General features: G+C 52.2%; 1 protein-coding gene and 1 pseudogene across 1 annotated transcript; both read left to right on the plus strand.

Moving 5' to 3' along the window:
* LOC147912425 (uncharacterized) overlaps nucleotides 1-21876 on the plus strand; it is a 176540-nt pseudogene that overhangs the window by 82971 nt on the left and 71693 nt on the right.
* LOC101402333 (sphingomyelin phosphodiesterase 4-like) lies at nucleotides 8781-19499 on the plus strand. Its single transcript, XM_087423573.1, is given in 14 exon segments — nucleotides 8781-8785; nucleotides 8929-8995; nucleotides 12238-12324; nucleotides 15174-15319; nucleotides 15647-15726; nucleotides 16706-16813; nucleotides 17476-17677; nucleotides 17993-18185; nucleotides 18274-18378; nucleotides 18532-18663; nucleotides 18852-18951; nucleotides 18954-18979; nucleotides 19108-19411; nucleotides 19414-19499. Coding segments are annotated over 14 exon segments (1578 nt in total). The 3' UTR covers nucleotides 19437-19499.

Raw genomic sequence — 21876 nt, forward strand, 5'->3', positions numbered from 1 at the left:
CCTGTTGATGGAGATGGTTCCTGTGATCACCCTCGTGTGGGTATAAACCCTGCCCCGGCAGCATTCTCATAATGCTGAGCAGAGAGGGCCCTCAAAGCCTTCCCCTTGGTCGGCAGGCAGCCCCCAGCCCTTCCATGTCAGAGGATCCAAAGAGGAGATGGCAGGGCATGTGCGGGCTCCAGACTCTGCCTCAGGCTTGGGCTGGCTCCCTCCCTCAGCGCACCACTGGCCGCCTCCCAGGCCTGCCTGTCTCTTCCCAGCATGGCTTGGAGGAATTTGGCTGGTTCTGACCCTGGACTCTGGGGCTGAGTTGGTAACCACGAGCATTGCTTGTTGACACCTGGAATGTGGGTAAGATGGGATTCTGTCCCTCCTACCTTGTACATAACTTGTGGCGTGTGGGTTGTTGTGCTTTTTGAGGCTTCCATGTCATTGTCACAGCAGCACCGGGAGGTCGGGCAGCTGGAATCATCCCCTTGTTCACAGAAGGGGGCCCCGGTGCTTCCCCTGGCTCACAGCTAATGTGGGCTCTGGCCTCTGCCAGCCTGTGGGGAGGGCAGGTGACCAAGACCTGGGCTTACAGGGCATAACTGGAGGGTTGTTTCCTGGACTGAAACGCTGATGCTTTTTTTCATTTAAAGAATTTTTTTGGAATTATGGTAAAATACACATAACATAAAATTTACCATCTTAAGTATTTTAAAGTGTACAGTTCAGTAGTGTTAAGTATATTGCATAGTTTTGATGCATCTCCAGAACTTTTTCATCATGTAAACCTAAAACTCTATACACATTAAACAATTCCTCATTTCCGCCTCCTCCCAGCCCCTGGCAACCACCACTCTCCTTTCTGTCTCTATGAATTTGACTCCTCTAGGTACCTAGATAAGTGGAATCACACAGTATTTGTCTTTGTATGACTGACTTATTTCATTTGGCATAGTGTCTTCAAGGTTCATCCACACTGTAGCATGTGTCAGAATTTCCTTCCTTTTTAAGGCTGAATAATATTCCATTGTATGGATAGACCACAATTTGTTTTTCCATTCATCTGTTGGTGGACAGATGGACAGGTGGGTTGCTTCCACCTCTTAGCTATTGAAAATAATGCTGCTATGAACGTAGATATGCAAATATCTCTTGAAGACACTACTTTCAGTTTCTGGGTGGTATATATCCAGAAGTGGAAATGCTGAACCATCTGGTAATTGTTTTTAATTTTTTAAGGAAGCATAATACTGTTTTCCACAGTGGCTGCACCATTTTACATTCCTTCCATCAGTGCTCAAGGGTTCCATTTTCTCCACATTCTCACCAGTGCTCATTATCTTCTGTCTTTTGATTATAGCCATCCTCACGGATGTGAGGTGGTATCTCATTGTGATTTTGGTTAGCATTGTCCTAATGATTAGTGGTGGTGAGCATCTTCTCAGCTCCTTATTGGCTATTTGTTTGTCTTCTTTGGAGAAATATCTATTCAAATCCTTTGTCCATTTTTGAATTCGGTTGTTGTTTGTGTTTTTTTAATTGATTTCATAATAGTTTATAACATTGTGAACTTTTAGTTGTACACTATTATTTGTGAGTCACCATATAAATGCGTCCCTTCATCCCTTGTGCCCACCCTCAACCCCCTTCTCCCTGGTAACCACCAAACTGTTCTCTTTTTTTTTTTTTAATTTTTATTTATTTATTTATTTCCCCCAAAGCCCCAGTAGATAGTTGTATGTCATAGTTGCACAGCCTTCTAGTTGCTGTATGTGGGACGCGGCCTCAGCATGGCCAGAGAAGTGGTGCGTCGGTGCAGCCCGGGATCCAAACCCAGGCCGCGAGCAGCGGAGTGCGCGCACTTAACCGCTAAGCCACGGGGCCGGCCCCACCAAACTGTTCTCTATGTCTCTGTGTTAGTTTATCTTGCACATAGGAGTGAAGTCATACAGTGTCTGTCTTTCTTTGTCTGGCATATTTCGCTTAACATAATACCCTCCAGGTCCATCCATGTTGTTGCAAATGGGACGATTTTGTCTTTTTTATGGCTGAGTAGTAGTATATTGTATATATATACCACATCTTTGTCCAGTCATCAGTCGAGGGACACTTGGGTTGCTTCCATGTCTTGGCTATAGCGAATAATGCTGCAATGAACATAGGGGTGCATAGGCCTCTTTGGATTGTTGATTTCAGGTTTGTGATACCCAGTAGTGGGATAGCTGGATCATAAATTATTTGTATTTTTAATTTTTTGAGGCATCTCCATACTGTTTTCCATAGAGGCTGCACCAGTTTGCATTCCCACCAGCAGTGAATGAGGGTTCCCGTTTTCCACAACCTCTCCAACATTTATTATTGTTTGTCTTGGTGATTGTAGCCATTCTAACGGGTATAAGGTGATATCTTAGTGTAGTTTTGATTTGCATTTCCCTAATGATTAGTGATGTTGAACATCTTTTCATGTGCCTATTGGCTTCTGTATGTCTTGCTTGGAAAACTATCTGTTCATATCCTCTGCCCATTTTTTATCAGGTTGTTTTTTTGTTGTTCAGCTGTGTGAGTTCTTTATGTATTATGGAGATTAACCCCTTGTTGGATAAATGATTTGCAAATATTTTCTCCCAGCTGGTGTGTTGTCTTCATTTTGATCCTGGTTTCATTTGCCTTGCAGAAGCTCTTTAGTCTGATAAAGTCCCACTTGTTTATTTTTTCTTTGGTTTCCCTTGTCTGAGTGGACATAGAATTCGAAAAGACCCCTCTATGACCAATGTCAAAGAGTGTACTGCCTATATTTTCTTCCAGGGGTTTTATAGTTTCAGGTCTTATCTTCAAGTCTTTAATCCATTTTGAGTTACTTTTTGTGTATGGCGAAAGAAAATTGTCTACTTTCATTCTTTTACATGTGGCTCTCTAGTTTTCCCTGCACCGTTTATTGAAGAAACTTTCCTTTCTCCATTATATGTTCTTAACTCCTTTGTCAAAGATGAGCTGTCCGTCAATGTGTCATTTTATTTCTGGGCTTTCAATTCTGTTCCATTGATCTGTGTGTCTGTTTTTGTACCAGTACCATGGTGTTTTAATTATTATAGCTTTTTAGTGTGTTTTGAAGTCAGGAATTGTGGTGCCTCCAGCTTTGTTCTTTTTTCTCTGGATTGCTTTAGCTGTTCAGGGTCTTTTGTTGCCCCATATGAATTTTAATGTTCTCTGTTCTATTTCCACGAAGAATGTCATTGGGGTTCTGATTGTGATTGCATTAAATCTGTAGACTGCTTTAGGTAGTATGGACATTTTAACTATGTTTATTCTTCCAATCCATGAGCATGGGATATCCTTCCATTTCTTTATGTCATCATCGATTACTTTCAATAATGTCTTATAGTTTTCATTGTACAGGTCTTTCACTTCCTTGGTTAAATTTATTCCTAGATATATTATTCTTTTTGTGGCGATTGTAAATGGGATTGTCTTCTTGAGTTCTGTTTCTGTTAGTTCATTATTACAGTATAGAAATGCAATTGATTTTTGTAAGTTGATTTTGTACCCTGCAACTTTGCTGTAGTTGTTGATTATTTCAAGAGTTTCCCAATGGATTCTTTATGGTTTCCTGTATAGAAAATCATGTTGTCTGCAAACAGCAAGAGTTTCACTTCACTGCCTATTTGGATTCCTTTTATTCCTTTTTCTTGCCTAATTGCTCTGGCCAAAACCTCCTGTACTATGTTGAATTCTAAGAGTGGTGAGAGTGGGCACCCTTGCCTTGTTCCTGTTCTCAGAGGAATGTTCCTGTTCTCTCATCTCTGTTGCGTATGATGTTTGCAGTGGGTTTGTCATATATGGTCTTTATTATGTTGAGGTACTTCTATACCCATTTTGTTGATAGTTTTTATCATAAATGGATGTTGGATCTTGTCAGATGCTTTCTCTGCATCTATTGAGATGATCATGTGTTTTTTATTCCTCGTTCTGTTGATGTGGTGTATCACATTGATTGATTTGCGGATGTTGAACCGTCCCTGTGTCCCTGGTGTAAATCCCACTTGATCATGGTGTATGATCTTTTTAACATATCGCTTTATTCGGTTTGCCAATATTTTGTTGAGGATTTTTGCATCTATGTTCATCAGTGATATTGGCCTGTAATTTTCCGTCTTTGTATTGTCCTTGTCTTTCTTTGGTATCAAGGTGATGCTGGCCTTGTAGAATGTGTTAGGAAGTGTTCCATCTTCCTCTATTTTTTGGAATAGTTTGAGAAGGATAGGTATTAAATCTCCTTTGAATGTTTGGTAAAAGTCTCCAGAGAAGCCATCTGGTCCTGCACTTTTATTTTTTAGGAGGTTTTTATTACTCTTTCAATCTCTTTACTTGTGATTGTTCTACTCAGATTCTGTATTTCTTCTTGATTCAGTTTTGGGAAGTTGTATGAGTCTAAGAATTTATCCATTTCTTCTAGATTGTCCAATTTGTTGGCATATAGTTTTTCATAGTATTCTCTTATACTCCTTTGTATTTCTGTGGTATCTGTTGTAATTTCTTCTCTTTCATTTCTAATTTTATTTATTTGAAACTTGTCTCTTTTTTTCTTAGTGAATCTGGCCAAGGGCTTGTCAATTTTGTTTATCTTCTCAAAGAACCAGCTCTTTGTTTCATTGATCCTTTATACTGTTTTTTTTTTTTGGTTTCAATTTCCTTTATTTCTACTCTAATTTTTATTATTTTTTCCTTCTACTGACTTTGGGCTTTGTTTGTTCTTCTTTTTCTAATTCTGTTAGGTGTAATTTAAGGTTTTTTATTTGGGATTTTTCTCGTTTGTTAAGGTGGGCCTGTATTGCTATGAATTTCCCTCTCAGGACCATTTTTGCATCCCATTTGAGTTGGTATGGTGTATTTCATTTTCATTTGTCTCCAGATATTTTTTGATTTCTCCTTTAATTTCTTCAATGATCCATTGATTGTTCAGTAGCATGTTGTATAGTCTCCACATATTTGTCACCATCCCAGTTTTTTTCTTGTAGTTGATTTCTAGTTTCATAGCATTACGGATGGAAAAGATGCTTGTTATGATTTCAATCTTCTTAAATTTGTAGAGGCTTGCTTTATTTCCCAACATATGGTTTATCCTTGAGAATGTTCCATGTGTGCTTGAGAAGAATGTGTAATCTGCTGTGTTTGGATGGAGTGCTCTCTATACATCTATTAAGTCCATCTGGTCTAGTTTTTCATTTAAGTCCACTATTTCCTTATTGACTTTCTGCCTAGATGATCTATTCATTGATGTAAGTGGGGTGTTAAGATCCCTTACTATTATTGTGTTGTTGTTAATATCTCCTTTTAGGTTTGTTAATAGTTGCTTTCTGTACTTTGGTGGTTCTGTGTTTGGCACATATATATTTATAAGTGTTGTGTCTTCTTGGTGGAGTGTCCCTTTTATCGTTATATATTGCCCCGCTTTGTCTCTCGTTACCTGTTTTATCTTGAAGTCAGCTTTGTCTGATATAAGTATGGCAAAACCTGCTTTCTTTTGTTTGCCTTTAGCTTGGAGTATTGTCTTCCACCCTTTCACTCTGAGCCTGTGTTTGTCTTTAGAGCTGAAATGTGTTTCCTGAAGGCAGCATATTTTTGGATCCTGTTTTTTAATCCATCCTGCCACTCTGCGTCTTTTGGTTGGAGAATTCAATCCATTTACATTTAGAGTGATTATTGATATATGAGGCCAAATTTGCTATTTTGTGGCTCATTTTCCAATTCTTTTGCATTTCTTTTGTTTCTCGTTTCATGTATTTTGGGCTATCAATTCAGTTTGGTAGTTCTGTATGATGGTTTTCTTAGTTTTCTCTTTATTTATCATATGTGGCTCTATTTTGATCATTTGTTTAGTGGTTACCATGAGGTTTGTATAAAAAAATCTCGTGGATGAGATAGTCCATTTTCTGATGACCTCTTATTTCATTAGACTAAGTCGATTCAATCCCTTTCCTCTTCTCTTTCTAAGTTATTATTGTCACAACTTGTTCCATCTTGTGTTGTGAGTTTGTGTTTAAAGTGATGAGGATATATTTATTTTTTGTGTCCTCCTTCTCTTAATCTTTGATGTTATAGTTAAGTGTTTGCTAACCTATTTTGATAGAGAGCTGCAATTTTTCTGATTTTGTCTACCTATTTTTCTCCTTTCTCAAAGATTTGTATCCCCTTTCTATTTTTTTTCAGGCACGAGGGCCTTCTTGAGCATTTCTTGTGGTGGGGGTCTGATGGCAATGAACTCCCTTAGCTTTTTTTTGTCTGGGATGGTTATTATTTTTCCATCATATCTGAAGGATATTTTCACTGTATAGAATATTCTTGGCTAAGGGAGCTGGCCCCGTGGCATAGTGGTTAAGTGTCCATGCTCCACTGCTGGCAGCCCGGGTTCAGATCCCAGGTGTGCACTGATGCACTGCTTGTCAGGCCATGCTGTGGCGGCGTCCCATATAAAGTGCAGGAGGATGGGCACAGATGTTAGCCCAGGGCCAGTCTTCCTCAGCTAAGAGGAGGATTGGCATGGATGTTAGCTCAGGGCTGATCTTCCTCACAAAAAACAAGATAAATTAAAAAAAAATACTCTTGGCTGAAAATTTTTCTCTTTCAGAATTTTGAATGTATCATTCCACTCTCTCCTAGCCTATAAAGTTTCTGCTGACAAATTGGCTGAGAGCCTGATAGGAATTACTTTGTACATTATTGCTTTGTCTTGCTCCCTTTAATAATTTTTCTGTCATTGACTTTTGCCAGCTTTACTACTATATCCCTTGGAGAGGGTCTTTTCATGTTGATATATTTAGGAGATCTATCAGCTTCATTCACTAGTATTTCCAGCTCCTTCCCCAGGTTTGGGGAGTTCTTAGCTATTATTTCTTTGAACAAGCTCTCTCCTCCTTTTCCCCTCTTTTCTCCCTCTGTAATACCTGTAATCATAATATTGCATTTCCTAATTGAGTCGGATATTTCTCAGAGAATTTCTTTTTTTTTCCCTTGGTGAGGAAGATTAGCCCTGGGCTAACATCTGTTGCCAATCCTCCTCTTTTTGCTGAGGAAGATTGGCCCTGGGGTAACATCCATGCCCATCTTCCTCTCCTTTATATATGGGATGCGTGGCACAGCCTGGCTTGATAAGTGGTGTGTAGGTCCACGCCTGGGTTCTGAACTGTCAACCCTGGGCTGCTGAAGCGGAGTGTGCGAGCTTAACCACTATGCTACTGGACTGGCCCCTCAGAGAATTTCTTCATTTCTTTTTAGTCTTAGTTCTCTCTCCTCCTCCATCTGAAGGATTTCTGCATTCCTATCCTCAGTATTGCTAATTCTTTCCTCCACATTGTCAGCTCTGTTCTTTAAAGATTCCAGATTTTTCTTTATCTCTTCCATTGTGTTTTTCATCACCAACATTTCTGATTGGTTTTTCTTTATAGTTTCAATCTCTTTTGTGAAAAAGTTCCTGATTTCATTGAATTGTCTATCTGTATTTTCTTGTAATTCATTGGGCTTTTTTATGATAGCTATTTTGAATTCTCTGTCATTTAGATTATAAATTTCTGTGCCTTCAGGATTGACTTCTGGGTGCTTATCATTTTCCTTTTGGTCTGGAGATTTAATATATTTTTGCATACTTCTTGAGGGTGTGGGCTCATTTTTCCTCATGCTGAAAATATTGGTCAAGCTTCCACCTGCCACCACTGGGTGGGGGTCAAGAGCTGTGTATTCTGAGCCTGCCACAATCCGTGGGCACTCTGATGAGCCGGCTGTGCTGAATTACTGGGCGAGGGGAGGGGCTCTTTCCTTTGCCTGCCCAATCCTGGGGGCTTCTCGCTGTTCCCTCACTATCTGCTCTCCGGGGGTGCTAACTCGATGAAGATACCCCTGCAACAGTCAGTCCCCTCCATGTGGGAGTTTCCCACAGCCTATGAGAGAACTTGGAGAGTGACAGCTTTCCCGCAGAGGGCCACCCCTCCCCCTCTGAGAGCTGCGTAGTCCCATTCCCAGGGTTTCTGTCACTGGGGAGAGAAAGAAGTTCTTCTTATCTCCTTCCTCTTTCTCCAGAGGTTCCAGCACTTCCACCTTCAGATGTATTGCTGCGTCACTCTCTGACATCTTTTGTGTTGCATAAATGTCCTCTGTTGGTATATGAATGTCCTTTTTGTTGTATCTTAGGGGAAGAGATTCTAAGGGGGAAGCTCACTCTGCCATGATGCTGATTTCACTCATTTTTTGTTTTTTTTGCTGACTTTTAGGAGTTCTCTACATATTCTGGGTATTAATCTCTTATCAGATATGTAATTTGCAAATATTTTCACTGATTCCTTGGGTTGCCTTTTTACTCTGTCGATAGTGTCTTTTGATTCACAAAAGTTTTTTTTTTTTTTAAGATTTTATTTATTTATATTCCCCCCAAAGCCCCAGTAGATAGTTGTATGTCATAGCTGCACATCCTTCTAGCTGCTGTATGTGGGACGCGGCCTCAGCATGGCCGGAGAAGCGGTGCGTCGGTGCGTGCCTGGGACCCGAACCCAGGCCACCAGCAGCAGAGCGTGCGCACCCAACCACAAAGCCAGGGGGCCGGCCTGATGCACAAAAGTTTTTAATTTTCATGAAGTCCAATTTGTCTATTTTTTCCTTTGTTGTGTGTGCTTTTGGAGTCACATCTAAGAAATCATTGCCAAATTCAATGTCATGAAGGTTTCTCCCTATGCTTTCTTCTAAGAGTTTTATCGTTTCAGCTCTTACATTTAAGTATTTGATCCATTTTGAGTTATGTTGTGTACATGGCGTGAGGTGAGGGGCCAGCTTCATTCATTTGCATGTGGGGATCCTGTTTTCCCAGCAGCATTTGTTGAAAAGACCTTCCTTTCCCCATGGATGGTGTTGACGCCCTTGTCAAAAATCATTTGAGCAGCTGATGCTCTTTTGCAGGTGTTTGTTGAAATGTGGCTTCATCATTATTCTTTGGAGATGTACCAAGAAGTCCCCTCACGCCAAGGTATGTTGCCGCAGTCTGTCTCCCCATCTCCTGCTCCGGCCCTGGTGCCTGGTCAACCTGCGGCTTCCTGTCCTCAATCGCAGCTGGTTTCCAAGGGCTGGATGGGGGGAAGCAGAAACCCACCTTCACCCCTCAGTCAGTTGCTGAACAGCAGGTGGCTTTTGTTCTCTGGTGGGCGTGCACCCTGAGGGCTGGAGGCCTGTGCTCTCTGGGGTCCTCCCCGTGCTGCTCCCGGAGCCCCCTCCCTGGCAGCGGGAACGGATGAGGCTGTGGTGCTCGTGCTCTGGGGGTAGGGGAGCTGAGATGCCTCTGGGAGTCACGTCCGGATCTGTCCCCTCTACCATCTCAGTGCTTCCTGCTTTCCCACTGAGGTGGTGCCCGGCAGCCTCCGTCCACCTATGCTGCCTTCCACTTCCTCCAGAGCATCGGCAGGCAGCCATTTTTGTGCTGGGTGGGGTCTGACACCTGCCTGCACGTGGCCTGGCCTGTCTCCTCCTCCTCGCCATTTCCCCCTTCCCTCACTGGGCAGCACACTTGTGTGCAGAGCTGTGGAGGCAGCTGAGTCCCCGGCACCCTCCTGGGGTCGCTGTCCCCACTGTCTGCTGGACTCCTCAGGGTTGCACTGTTGTGTCCGCTTAATAAGTGGCAGGATGGGCGCTTAGATTCCCTCTCCGTGAAACAGTTGAATCCCACGCACCTGGGCCCTGCTGCAGGGAGCATCGGCCTGTAACTCTGCAGTCCATGGCTTCTGTGCACCAGTTTTTTCCTCCAAATTGGCTTTTGTCACTGCCAGATGCAGTTCTTGAGGGCTCCCTTAAGAATTAAGGATCTCTGGGTTAAAATTGAGAAGGGCAGCCTGCAGTTTGTCCTCTGGGATTCTTCGGAGAAGTAGTGGTTCTCCTCCTGCTGCAGAGTCTTGGCCACCAGTTCTGTGGCCCCAGTGCTCTGCAGTGTGGACGCTTGGGGTGCAGCCCCCACAACTGCTCTCTTAAAGTGCAGGGCACCCCAAATCTCTGTCTTTGGTGTCAAACAGGAGGAGGAGCAGAGTGAGGAGGACTCCATCCTGGACCTCTCACGTCGCAGAGCCCCTGCCCTGCCCTCTTGCTTCCAGAGCACACTTGCATGTTCCTGCCTGGTGCCTGATTAGAAGACCCTGGGTGGGGGGCTTCTCCCTTGGGGTCCTGGGAGCCTTGCTCAGCTTCTGTGCGTGTGGCTTGGTCTTGCAGAGGCAGATGCTGCTTCGCTGCATTCCCTTCCTGTCTGCTCTTTCTGTCTTCTGAGCCAGTGGAAGCACCCCTACTTTAATTTTTAGCAATAGATCTGCCAGCCAGAAAGGGCTTCTGGGCTGTCTCCTGGGAGGATTCTGGGTCCACACAAGGAAGGGGCAGTAGGCTGTGCCTGCCAGGGCAGGGGGGCCTTCCGCTTTTCCCCCAGCTTTGCTTCCTCTTGGCCAGAACAAGGGGTGGGTGAGAGCTGCTCAGAATGACTGGCAGAGGGAGGTAACCATGAAGTCCCCACCAAGTGCCCAGAGACGTCTGCCCTTTGCCTCCTATTGAGGCAGAAAAACAAAACCTAAGAAAACGGGGCATGTGGGAATCTGGTAAAGATGGCCTCAAAGGTTGGCTTCATCCGAGGCCCCTTATTCTTTGTTCAGACCTGCACTGCGCCGTGTGGGGTCCTTGCCCGTCCCGCGTAGCCCTGGGTCCCTGTTCCTGGTTTAGGGATGCAGGAAGTGCAGCTCCTGGAGGTCCCACAGAGGGTCCGTGGGTGGGCCGGGTCCAGTGTGGACTCGCTCCCTGAGGCCCAGACCCCCACTCCACCCCGCTTCCTGAATGGGGCTTCTGGAGGGGCCCGGGGGCAGTCAGGACGGCCACAGCCCTGCAGGACGCTGTGGGGCCTGCCTTGTGTTCCCGCAGGCAGGGGCAGGGACCCGACGGGGGAACCGTGTGCTCCCTGATCCCTCACTGAGAGCTGCAGCTGAGCCTGCGTCTGGCTGGAGGAAGGCTGGGAAGGGCCGACGCCTCGTTGCTGTGCTCCTTCCCGGCCTGCTCTGCGTGTCTCTGGCTGTGCCTGTCTCCTCAGAGTCTGGCACACGTGCTCTGACCTGTCCTGTGTGCAGCCTGGTGGGGCACGCTGCTCAGGCGGGAGGTGTGGCCCTCACAGGCAGGATGTGTGCCAGGCTGGCTCTGGGCGGCACTTGGCTGAAGGGGCTGCTTCAGCAGGCCTGGACCCTGCAGGGAGGAGGCCTGAGGGTCCCGGGGTGGAGCCAGACAGCATGGCGGCTCAGCTGGTGTCCCCGCTGTCCAGGGCTGTCCCAGCCTCAGGGTTCCAGCTGCCTCTGGGTGTGTGTGGCTGCGGCCAGGTTCTTGGGGGCTTCTGACATTGGGACTGATGGCAGGCTCTGTGTGTCTGGAGGGTGGGGGTCCTGGTGAGGTAGAGGCTCGTCTTCCCAGAATTAGAACCGATGAGTGTTTGGGCCCTTTAACCATTTCTGGAATGTGGGGTGTGGAGGGCGTCAGGTGAGCCTGTGCTGCCTTTGGGAACCAGTTCCCAGGCAGAGAGAACCGTTCAGGATGAGACACTGATTGGATCTTAGACCTAGGAATTGATCACGTCATGTACCCATTTGGTAAGTTTCTCATCAGGACAACCCAGGGAAGTCCAATAAATTGCATATTTTTCTTTACTGAGCAGAGAGGCCTCCATTTGGAACTGGATCCTCAAAAGTTTCTTTCAGCCTCAGGGCCTTCTGGGCCTTGGTGGCCGGCAGTGTGTCTCAGCGAAGCCCCTGGGCTCCTGCAGGGCTGCAGCGTGCATGAACTGCACGCACTGTGATCAGGGTCGGGGGAGAGCGGGACCCTCTGGAGGGAGAGTGAGTCTGGCTGACCTCAGGGAGCTGGAGAGGCCTTCAGGCCCCAGCGACATGGAGGGGGCACCCAGGTGACCTTGAGGGTCTGTCTGTCCCCATCCCTCTGTCTGGCAGGTGGAGGAGTGTGCCTGCCTAGGGCCTGGCTGAGGTCGGCCCACCAGGAGGCCGGGGCTCAGTCTGGGCGGCTGAGGGGTGTCTCCTGGCCTGAGGCTGCTGGGCTGTGGTTGTTGGATTGTCACTGGCCTGCTTTTGTTTTTATTGTTTTCTCTCCTCACTTCTGGGCTTGTTCTCACTTTTTTCTCTCTCTCTCCACTCTCCCCTCCTCTGCCCTCTGCCCCTCTTCTCTTGGCCTCTTTGTTGTGTTGTCTCTCAGCTGGAGGTTCTGCACTACCCACCCAGTGTCTCTAGCACCCTCCACAGCCCTGCCCAGCCCAGCCTCCGGCCCCTCCACACCTGCCAGGTACTGGCCGCTCTTGTGTTGTTCCCTTCATGCCTGCCCGTGGTGTAAGCCACAGAGCTAGCGCCAGGGCAGTGGTAAAGCGAGGGTCTGGCAGGGGGCTGGCTGGGGTGATTCAGAGACCAGTTCCAGGCAGAGTGAGGCCCACGTGTGAGGGGGGAGGAGTGGGGGCAGCTTTCAGCCTGCCCCGGCCCCCAGCTTTGCAGATGAGCCTGAGTCTGGGGTGTGTGGCATGTGGCACGGAGCGAGGCAAATGATTCCAGCTGGCTGTGGGGTCACCGAAGCCACCTGGCCAAACCCTGCCAGCTGAGGCATCGCAAGTTCTCGGGTGTTGGAGGGCTCTGTGCTTGGTCCTGGTTCGAGGGAGTGAAATGGTGCGGCCTTTGCAGTGAGTAGCCTGACTCACCCGCAGTGCAGGCCTGGTACTCAGGAAATGACGGAGGGTGTGGAGGCCCTCGGACTTGTGGGGGGTACAGTTCTGCCAACCCGAGCATTGCCTGAGGCAGAGGGGCGGGGAGAACAGAGGGCTCGGCCCCCAGCCCAGAGAGGCTGTGGATCCCTGGGCGATCCGGGTGTGGCCCGGCCTTCTTCTGTGAGCCCGGCCTCTTGTGGACTCATGGACTCCTCCAGAGGTGGACGGGAGCCGGCGGTGATCTCATGGGGACTGTGGTCTGCTTGGGCAGAAATGACCAGTGTGTGGACAAACTCGAGGTCAGTGGAGTGGAGCTCAGACCTATGGGGTGTTTCAGGCCAACAACCTTGTAGTTCCTTAGTTCCTTATTCACGAGAGGAGTGCCAGGAAGTCTGGGCAGGAACCACGGGATCAGGCATCTGGAGCCGTGCCCATGGCCGGGGGCCTGTCCCGTCACCCAGGGTGGGGGGGCACACAGCACTGACCCTGAGAACAAGATGAGAAATCACGTTTGCTAGGATGGGATGGTGAGCACAGCACACAGTGGGCTTCCTGCTCAGAAGCAGCAGCTGCTGTGAGGAGGGAAGGGAATGGTCTAGAAGGGCCTGTGTGGGCGAGCCGGGCACAGAAGTGGGTGCCGCTCCGGCCTCTGCTGGGGAGGGTCTCACTTGGCTAAGAGCAGGGTCCCTGGAGAAGCATCTGGCTGCCTCCACCTCCACGGCAGGAGGGCCGAGAGCCCCAGGACGGGCGTGCAGAGCTCCTGAGATAGCCAGGCCCAGAGAGAAACGCTGCGGGCTTTGGGAAAGGGTCCTTAAAAGGGGAAGGAGGCTGCGTGCAGCTGTGGCCAGAGACTCCCTGGGGGATTTGGCTCTGGAAGGTGGGGAGCTGGAAGAAAAGAGGTTTGACTTGACAAGCCTAGAGGGAAGATAGCCCGAGAGGGTTCCAGGCTGGTTGCTGGGGGCATGTTGGGGGAGCCTGGCTCTCCAGCAACACCGCAGCATGGTGGGGGGAGATGGGGCAGAGGTTCCTGTTCCCAGGTTGATGCTCTCACCTCCCCTGACCCGAAGGGGTGGTGGCCAGGGTCAGGGTGAGGGGCCAGGAGTGAGAGAGGGGAAGGCTCCCGGTGGGGAGTCACAGCCTGGCATTGGTGCCCTGCGGTCTTTGATGCCCTTCTCATCTTATTATTATTAAAATATCTCATACTTTTTTTCTCAAAATGATGCAAATTCATTACACAAAGACTTAAAAATATGAATAAGCAGAAGAAAATTACGCCCTGGCTCGGAGTTCCGTCCCCAGATGTAGTGACCTGTGGGGTGTGTCACCTGGGACTGTGGAGGCATTTCCATGACAGAGCTGAGTGGACGGGGCTGTGGGCAATGGCGGGGCCGGGGCTCGGTGCCCAGCGGGCGGCCTCCTCTGCTTGGGCCCGTGAGAGGCCTGCTGCGCCCGGGTGTCCTGGGAGGGGTGGCTTGTGCCAGCCCCAGCACTGCTTGGGATTTGGGCGTGGCCGCCAGAAGCCCCTCCCTCAAGTTTGTGGATGCCCCAGGGGGCTGGGGTGAGTGGGAAAGGAGCATGTGGGTGTGGACGCCCCAGAGCTGAGACCGATGCCATTCACCACTTCCTTGGGGCCCCCGCCCCGCTCTCCATCGCTGAACAGCCAGCACACAGACTCTCCTCTCAGGTCTGGGTCTTAGAGATCTTTCATGGACTCTGTGAATTGAAAGTTCTGCTCACGAGATTGAGGGTGTGCTTGTTCTGGGGGTTGTGCTGACCACAGGTCCATTAGCAAGGGAGGAAGGGCTGCTCTGGGCTGAGCCCCCAACCTGCCGTGTCCAGGAAGGGGAGCAGGTGGAAGGGTGGTAGTTGCCGCAGGAGGAGGAGGAGCTGGGGAGTGGTTCACCCGAAAGGGAAGGCGTGGGCCCCAGTGAGCTGTCTGCACTCGCCTGGGAGGTGGGCCGGAGACCCCGAGTCCAGATCACAGTGGGATGCTGGCCTGCCCTGCACCCCGCTCCTCCTCCTCCAGCTGACCAAGAGGTGGGGACCCTGAGGACCCAGATGGGCAGCAGTGACCCGAGTCACCCACAGAGGGTGCAGGAAAGGGGTCTGCAGCGCGCAGGGAAGCACCTGGCAGATGTGTCTGTCTTAGGAAGCCATCCCAGGGCACACGGCAGGCACTGGGCCAAGCGCTTAGCCACTTTGAGCCCGTCTCCGTCAGACCCAGCAGTTACATCCAGTGGGGTGTGGCATGTCTGCCGGGTGCAGGCACGGGTGGTGCCCTGAGGGTGGGCCCACTGCCTTTCCGGCCCCCCTCCTGTCAGGGATGCAGAGAGAAGGGCCCAGGCTGAGTGGGGTCAGACCTGGGGACCGAGCACGGTGGGCTCCGGGGGCCTCCCCCAGACCCACCTGGGTCCTGAGGCTGCTCCCTCCTCAACCTTAGGAGTCGTTCACGCCCACCGAGGAGCGCGTGCTGGTGGGACACCTGCTGCTGAAGCGCCTGCGTGCCTTCTCCCCCAGCCTGAAGGCCGAGCAGCGCTCTCCCTCTGCTCACTCCCACGCCGCCAGCCCCCTGGAGGGATTCAGATGGTGGGTACAGGGCTGTGTGCAGGGCCTCTGTCCCCAGCCTGCCGCCTCCTTGTCCTATGCACATGTGTCCCCCACAGTGACCTCTGCCTGGGGGCGTGTGAGGCCCTGCAGGGTGGGGCAGGTGGGAAGTCACCTTGACCCTCCTGGGTCTGTCTCCTCACCCCCACCCAGGCCCCCAGAGTCTCAGCTCCAGAGAGGGTAGGGGCCGCCCGGCTGCTTCTCCGGCTGCCATGGCCTTTCCCTCCAGGCCTGCCCCCTTCAGTGGGAAGAGCCAGGCTGGCTGGGCAGAGGCCCGTCTTGCTGCTCCGTCTTGTCCCTCTTCCCCAGCCCTGAGCAGATGGGGGAGCTCTGGTTGACAGTGTCCCTGGAGCACCCAGGAAAGCCAGCAGGCTGGAAGCGCCTCCACAGCAGGTGGCTGAGTTGTCACTGGAGACCGCGCTCTGCGCTGCTCCCTCTCCTCCCCCTGTCAGGAGAAGGCTGGAGTGGTGGCCTGACTCCCAGGCCCACTGGGGCTGGCAGAGTGGGCGACTTGTGTGGGGCGAGCCAAGCTGAGGTGCGCACAGGAGCCATGCTGGGTCAGCCACGTGTGTGCTGTGTGTCCTTGGGACGTTTTCTAACCTCTCTGAACCTTGGTTTTCTCCTCTGAAGAATGCGGCTGAAATAGGAGGCCTCACCCCCAGCGGATGCCCAGCATGCCCCCTGGCAGAGCCGACCCTTGCAAACAGGAGGTGATCCTCCGTCTCCCCTGCAGGACCGCCGTCCCGAGGCTTGTCCAGCAGAAGCTCTGATACTGGCCCTGATATCAGTTCCCCTACATTAAACCCAGAATATATGGAGTTAAAACCAAAAGCACTCATCCTCTATCCCTCTTTCTCTAAGTTACATTCATATGTAAATATTGGTTTTTTTAAACCTTTGTATCTCTGAACTTCACAAGGCAGATAGAGGTTACAAGTTGTTAAAAGCCCAGGTGGCCTCAAGCTGGGCTCACACTGAAGTTATGGCTAATTACCAGTTCTTGAGGTTTGTTACAGGGAAACTGATATCAAGAAGCTTAAGCTTCTCAGACCTCAACTCCTTGGTTTCCTGACACCAGAATCCACCCTCCAGCACGGAGAACGTTGAAGGACACCCAGCTGCGATTCCCTCATCTCGCCATCCTCCTCCCTGCCAGCAGCCTCACAAGGCCAAACACAGGCTGGTGGGGAAGCGCTGACCAGCAAGGCCCCAGGCTGCCCCTCCCTACAAGCAGTTACATTCCTCACAGCCTTTAAACCCATTGCCTCCCATCTTTCAGGGAGGCGGGACAAATTGGAGAGCTCTTGTCTCCCGGCTGACGTCACCCAGGGTAAGAATTCTTCCCTTGCCATAAGCCTGGCGTTCCAGGTTTGTTGGGCCCTCTCGTGCGGCGGGTAAAGAACCTGGTGTGCATCCCGCAACAGCTCTACCTCTTCCTGCAGCGCTGCGTCAGCCACTGCCCCTTCGTGCAGGGCCGTGAGCGTCGGCCCCATCACGCTTTTGCCTTTGCCCTCCGTGTGCCCTGATGAGGGAGGTCCTGTGGGGTGGACGTGGGAGGGAATCTGCTGTTCCCTCTCGGGGTCCATGGGAAGACACCAGAACCAGGTGGCAGAGCCGAAGCCCCTCGGCTAGGGACGCGCCCCTGCTCATCTGAGCCCCTCCTGGGGGCCAGGCCCAGGCCACACAAGGGTTTGGCGCAAAGCCCCAGCCGCCTGACTGCCAGCCCACGGGCCCTCAGGGCACACGTGTCTCCCCAGGTCCTGGAGATGAGGTTGAGCCACCTGCAGCCCTGGTGCACGGTGGCGGGGTGACAGTCTGAGCCTGGCTGCTCCCCTCCTTCCCCTGGTGGTGCTGAGCCTGGGGCTGCGGGTGTGCCCGGCTGGAGGGGAAGCAGAGCTCTGAGCTGTGGCTCCCTGCTGACCCTGGTGGTGGCATCAGGAGGCGATCTCTGTCCCCGTCACACTGTCGTCTTAGCCAGCTCTGTTAGGCCTTGGTCTCTCGCTTCCTCCTGGGTGGGAGCTCCACGCCGCACGGTCACCCCCCGCAGAAACCTTTGGAGGCGCTCGGGAAGCCTGTCAGGGCAGCTGGGTGTTTTGTGCCCTTGGAAGCTGAAGCCAGCGTTGGGCCCTGCCTTGCAGGTGAGCAGCTGTTCCTGGAGCCCGAGCGTGTCACCCCACCGCCAGCACCGCCTCTTCACGGCCCCACGTTCACCAGCGGCTTCCTGTCGTCGTGGCCACCGGCCATCACCAACACCTCCTCCAAGGTGAAGAGCCACGTCCACGGCCTGGAGGGCCGGGACTGCAAGGACACCCCGATGTTGGGGCCGGGGTCCGGACGCTGGTGAGTGAGTCGGGGCTCTGCCAGGCCACAGGACGTCGTGAGGCTCTGGGACAGCGCCAGGGCAGAGCCGCGCATCTTGGAAAGGAGAAGAGGAAGGCTGGGGGTCGAGCAGACGCTGCTCCACCTCCTCCCCTTTTGTTCAGTGAAGTCTGATTTATTCTGATAGTAAAGGCAGTGTTTGTTGGGAATTTTCCACACTTAGAATATGCATCTTAGTCTTTAAAAATCCTAATTATGCGGAAGCGGCCCCTCCTGGCCCTCTCCACTGATCTGTTGGTGGCTGGGTGCGGTGAGTGATGGGTGATGCCCCCGGAGCCGGCCGACCTGCCGGTCAGCCCCGCAGGTCCTGCGCCTGGCTCAGCTCCTCACGCAGGCCCGGCAGACCGCAGTCTCTGACCATTGTGGGGGTGCAGCCGGCCACCCCTTTCTGTCGTGCCTGGGCTTCTGCCCTGCGGACACTGACGGCTCCTCTCCGGCCAATGACCTGCACGAGCTGGGGCAGGATAGTGTCCGCAGGCTGCTGAGCGCCTGAAGAAGGCCCTGGAGTGCCTGTGCCAGACGTTCTGAGTGTGAGCCGCGGAGCTCTCCGCCCCCAGGGTTTGGTCCCGCAGAGCTCACCCCTTGCCCGGCCAGGACCGGCCACGTACCAGGACCGGGTGCGGTTCCCGCCACATGGGACCCCTGGGCTCATCTCATGGGAGGTGCGGGCCCATACCTGCAGTGCCATATCTGGGTCCCCTTATTGTCACTGTTAGAGGCCCGGAGATGAGCACCAGTCTCCCCCCTCCCCTTTGAAAGTGAAAGAGGTGGTGAGAAGTGGCCGCTGCCTCCCGAGAGGCCTTTCTCTCTGACAGCTCAGCGAGGCCCAGCTCGCCCAGCGCACACTTGCCTTGGGGACAACTCAGGACAAGAAGGGAAAGAAGCAGCTCCCAGACTGCACTGTGGGTGAGGACGGACTCATCCTCACGCCCCTGGTCTGGTACCAGGTAAGGCTACGTCCTGGAGGGGTCTGGCTTTGCACGCAGCATGGGTGTTTGTCCTGCTGGCCTGTCATTGTCTCCCCGTCACTCTCATAGCAGAGACATCTCCTTTGAGTCGTCAACAAAGGTGTATTTTGTGGATTGCGCCCATGGCCCGGGTTTTACCTGGGCTTCACCTCTCCTGCTGCTTCTAGATCATCAATGGGCTGCGCAGGTTTGACACCGAGTACCAGGGGGACACGGAGCTGCAGCCCATCCAGAGCTCTGAGATCGCTGGCCTAGTTTGCCTGCTCTTCTGGCCTCCTCCGCCATCAACTGCAGGGTGAGCGTGGGCGGGAGGGCTGACCACCGTCTCCGCGTCCCCTTCCCATACTGCAGCCTTGGGGAGAGCCCGGGGGAGAGTGCAGCCCCCGCCTGTGCCCACTCCCCCTGCCTCTGTCTGTGCTCCAGTTTGCAGGCCAGATGACAGCCCTGTGTTCCCGGGCTGACTTCCTCAGCAGCCTTTGTCGCTACCACCTCACGGAGCCCGGGCTGGGGGACAGGTGCCTGCTGAGCCCTGTGCAGTGGGGTCGCATGGCTGGTCATGCCCAGGGCCCCAGGCTCAACCTGCGCTTCCTAGGCAGCTACCGGACGATGCTGTCCCTGCTGCTGGCCTTCTTTGTGGCCTCTCTCTCCTACATCGGGCCCCTGCCCTGCACCCTCCTCCTCGTGCTGGGCTACCTCCTCTACGCCATGGCCATGACACTGCTGACTGAGTGGGCAAGCTGCACCAGCTCTGACCGCGGGCTGGCCATGTCCCCAGGCAAGTCAGTGGGATGGCCACACAGCCCTTCCCTTGCACCTGGAAGGCCACCTCTGAGCCTGAGCCTGGTCACCTTTGAGCTTCTTGGGGATGTTTTCCTACAGCTATGGAGCCATCCAGAGGAACCTGAAATGAGAAGGTCACGGCGTCAAAGAGTCACGAGTCGCCTGGCCGCCAGGCCCTCCCTCCTCCCCTCAGCTGGAGGCCCCGCAGTGCGGTGGCTCTCAAGGCCTTTCTCTTCTTTAGCCATTTGAGGGTTTAGCGGTGTGAGGCTCAGCAGTCAGTGCATCCCCGGGAGGGCCTTTGGTGCTCTGTCCTCACTGTCCGTGAGGTGGGCAGTGTGTGGCGTGAGTCTCCTGTCCCCAGGTGACACCAGGACAGTAGCTCAGCCTCCGGCTCCAGGGAAGAATCAAAGACCCTAAAAGAGATTGCTGAGAAAATTAGACGGTGGTTCTCTGATTCCTAATTTTAAGGCTAAATTTTGCCACATTTGGCAAAGCAGGGTCATTCTCCAGCAGGGTGTTCTCCCAGAGATTCCAAGGCTGGGCCGTACGATTCCCTTTAGAGGAGAAAAGATCCTCTAGGAGCACAGGTGCTCAGGGGACAGTGCTCCACCTCTGGTTCCCTTCCAGCTCCCGAGCCAGTGAGCCCGAGGCTCAGCGGCCCCCCAGCACCCCGACCTCGTCCGGGGGCTCTGGTCCCCGTGGGTGGAGGGCATGCGGCGGGGCCGCCGGAGCTGGGCGTCTGGTCTACAACCAAAGACGGTCCAAAGCGTTGTTTGTATCTTCAATAAAATCCAGTGCTCAAAGACGCAGTGACCTTTTGATGACACCTGAACGTTCACACCACACGACAGTTACACGTTTGCCGTCAGAAATCATGCCCTGGGTTCGCAAGCACCTTCTTACCGCACAGATGATGCCCTGGAGAGAACAACGTCTCAACGGTGATTTTACATCAAGCCTCCTTTGTGCTTAAGTTTTCCAACTGTAAATTCTGGGCTTCGTATTTTGATGTAAACTCAGAATAACAGCATTTTGGGGCCTGTGACCAAAAATCAGACCAGATTTTTAACTGACCACAGATGTGAATAAACCTGTTCTTGCTCCTGAGTCTTTCAGTGCCTGGGCTCAGCATGCAGTGTGGTCACCTACACAGTCCCCTGACCCCTCAGGGACAGCAGAGACCGCTGGTTACCCCGTCCTTGCCCAGAGGGACAGTGAGATCATTTGCAGTGGCGACAGGCCGAGGCGGGTGTAACACTGTAGTGACCGGGAGAGGGGGGCCCCAGGAGCTCGGGGACGCCGGCCCAGAGTGGGCCTCGGGCAGCACAGGCCCGGAGCTGGGCTGAGCCAGAGGCTTTTGCCTTCTCCTCAGCAGGTCAGAGTTGGCCTCAATTTGAAAAGCTGACGATCCTGGCACATGCACTGTATTTTCTGTGGCTCCGGAAGCTCAGAGTGTCGTGTGTGCAGCTGGGGACTGAGCTGCACTGACCAGCCCCACGTGAGCATCTCGCCCGGAGTGCACCGTCCTGGCTAAGTGTCTGTGTCCGCTTTTCCCGGGGCAGGGCAGGTGCTCTCCTCAGATTAGAGGGAAGTAAGATACCATAGAATCTACCAGTTCAGCTTTAACAGATAACAGCCTTTGTCACCAGACTCATTAAGTCAGGAGCAGGGCTGTGAACACACTTGGTGAGATGATGGTCTGGGGTGAGACAGCAATGGCACTGTTTCCCCACGACACCCCCAGTGGATGTCCACCTCTGTCCACGAGGATGGGGTGTCCCCATTTACCCTCTGTCTCTCTCCATGGCTTCACTTGTCCTCCACACACCACCCTCAGCCACATTTCTCTCGTGCTCTCTTTTCTTTACCTGAAAATACTCTCCAGCACCCTAAAAAGCAACACCAAAATGCTCCACTTCACCCACACATCCATTAACTGTGAAACAGCCACCTACTGTGTGCACCTCAGCTGTGCTGGGGTCATGGAGGAAACAGGCAGGACCACCCACTGCCCTAGGACCTCGTGGTGCAGAGCCCAGAAGTCATAAAGAGCAAAGAGGAACGGTAAGGTCAAGGAGGGGACAGGGTCCAGTGGTCGGGGGCCTGGGAGGCGGTATCTGGGGGAGAGCAGACGGTACGTGGGAAGGACAGCCCACCGCCCGCAGTGGCTGGGGCCCAGGGAGGCAGGAGCAGAGTGGGCGGCTGGGGCACCATCTGCTTCCAGGTGAGGGCAATGGGGACCTGACCTTCACAATGATCCCGAGTTCAAGTTTGCAAAGGGCTCTCAGTGCAGTTGAGAAAGGAATGGGGGCTGAGAGCAGAAGCAGAATACAGTTGGGAGGACCCTCGGGGGGCTGGGCGTGGACTTTGGGAGGAGTCCTGGAGTCTCAGCAGCTGGAGGGACGGGGTGGG

The sequence above is a fragment of the Ceratotherium simum genome, chromosome 35 (genome assembly GCF_057802395.1).
Source record: "Ceratotherium simum simum isolate JZ-2026a chromosome 35, ASM5780239v1, whole genome shotgun sequence".
Classification (NCBI taxonomy): domain Eukaryota; kingdom Metazoa; phylum Chordata; class Mammalia; order Perissodactyla; family Rhinocerotidae; genus Ceratotherium; species Ceratotherium simum.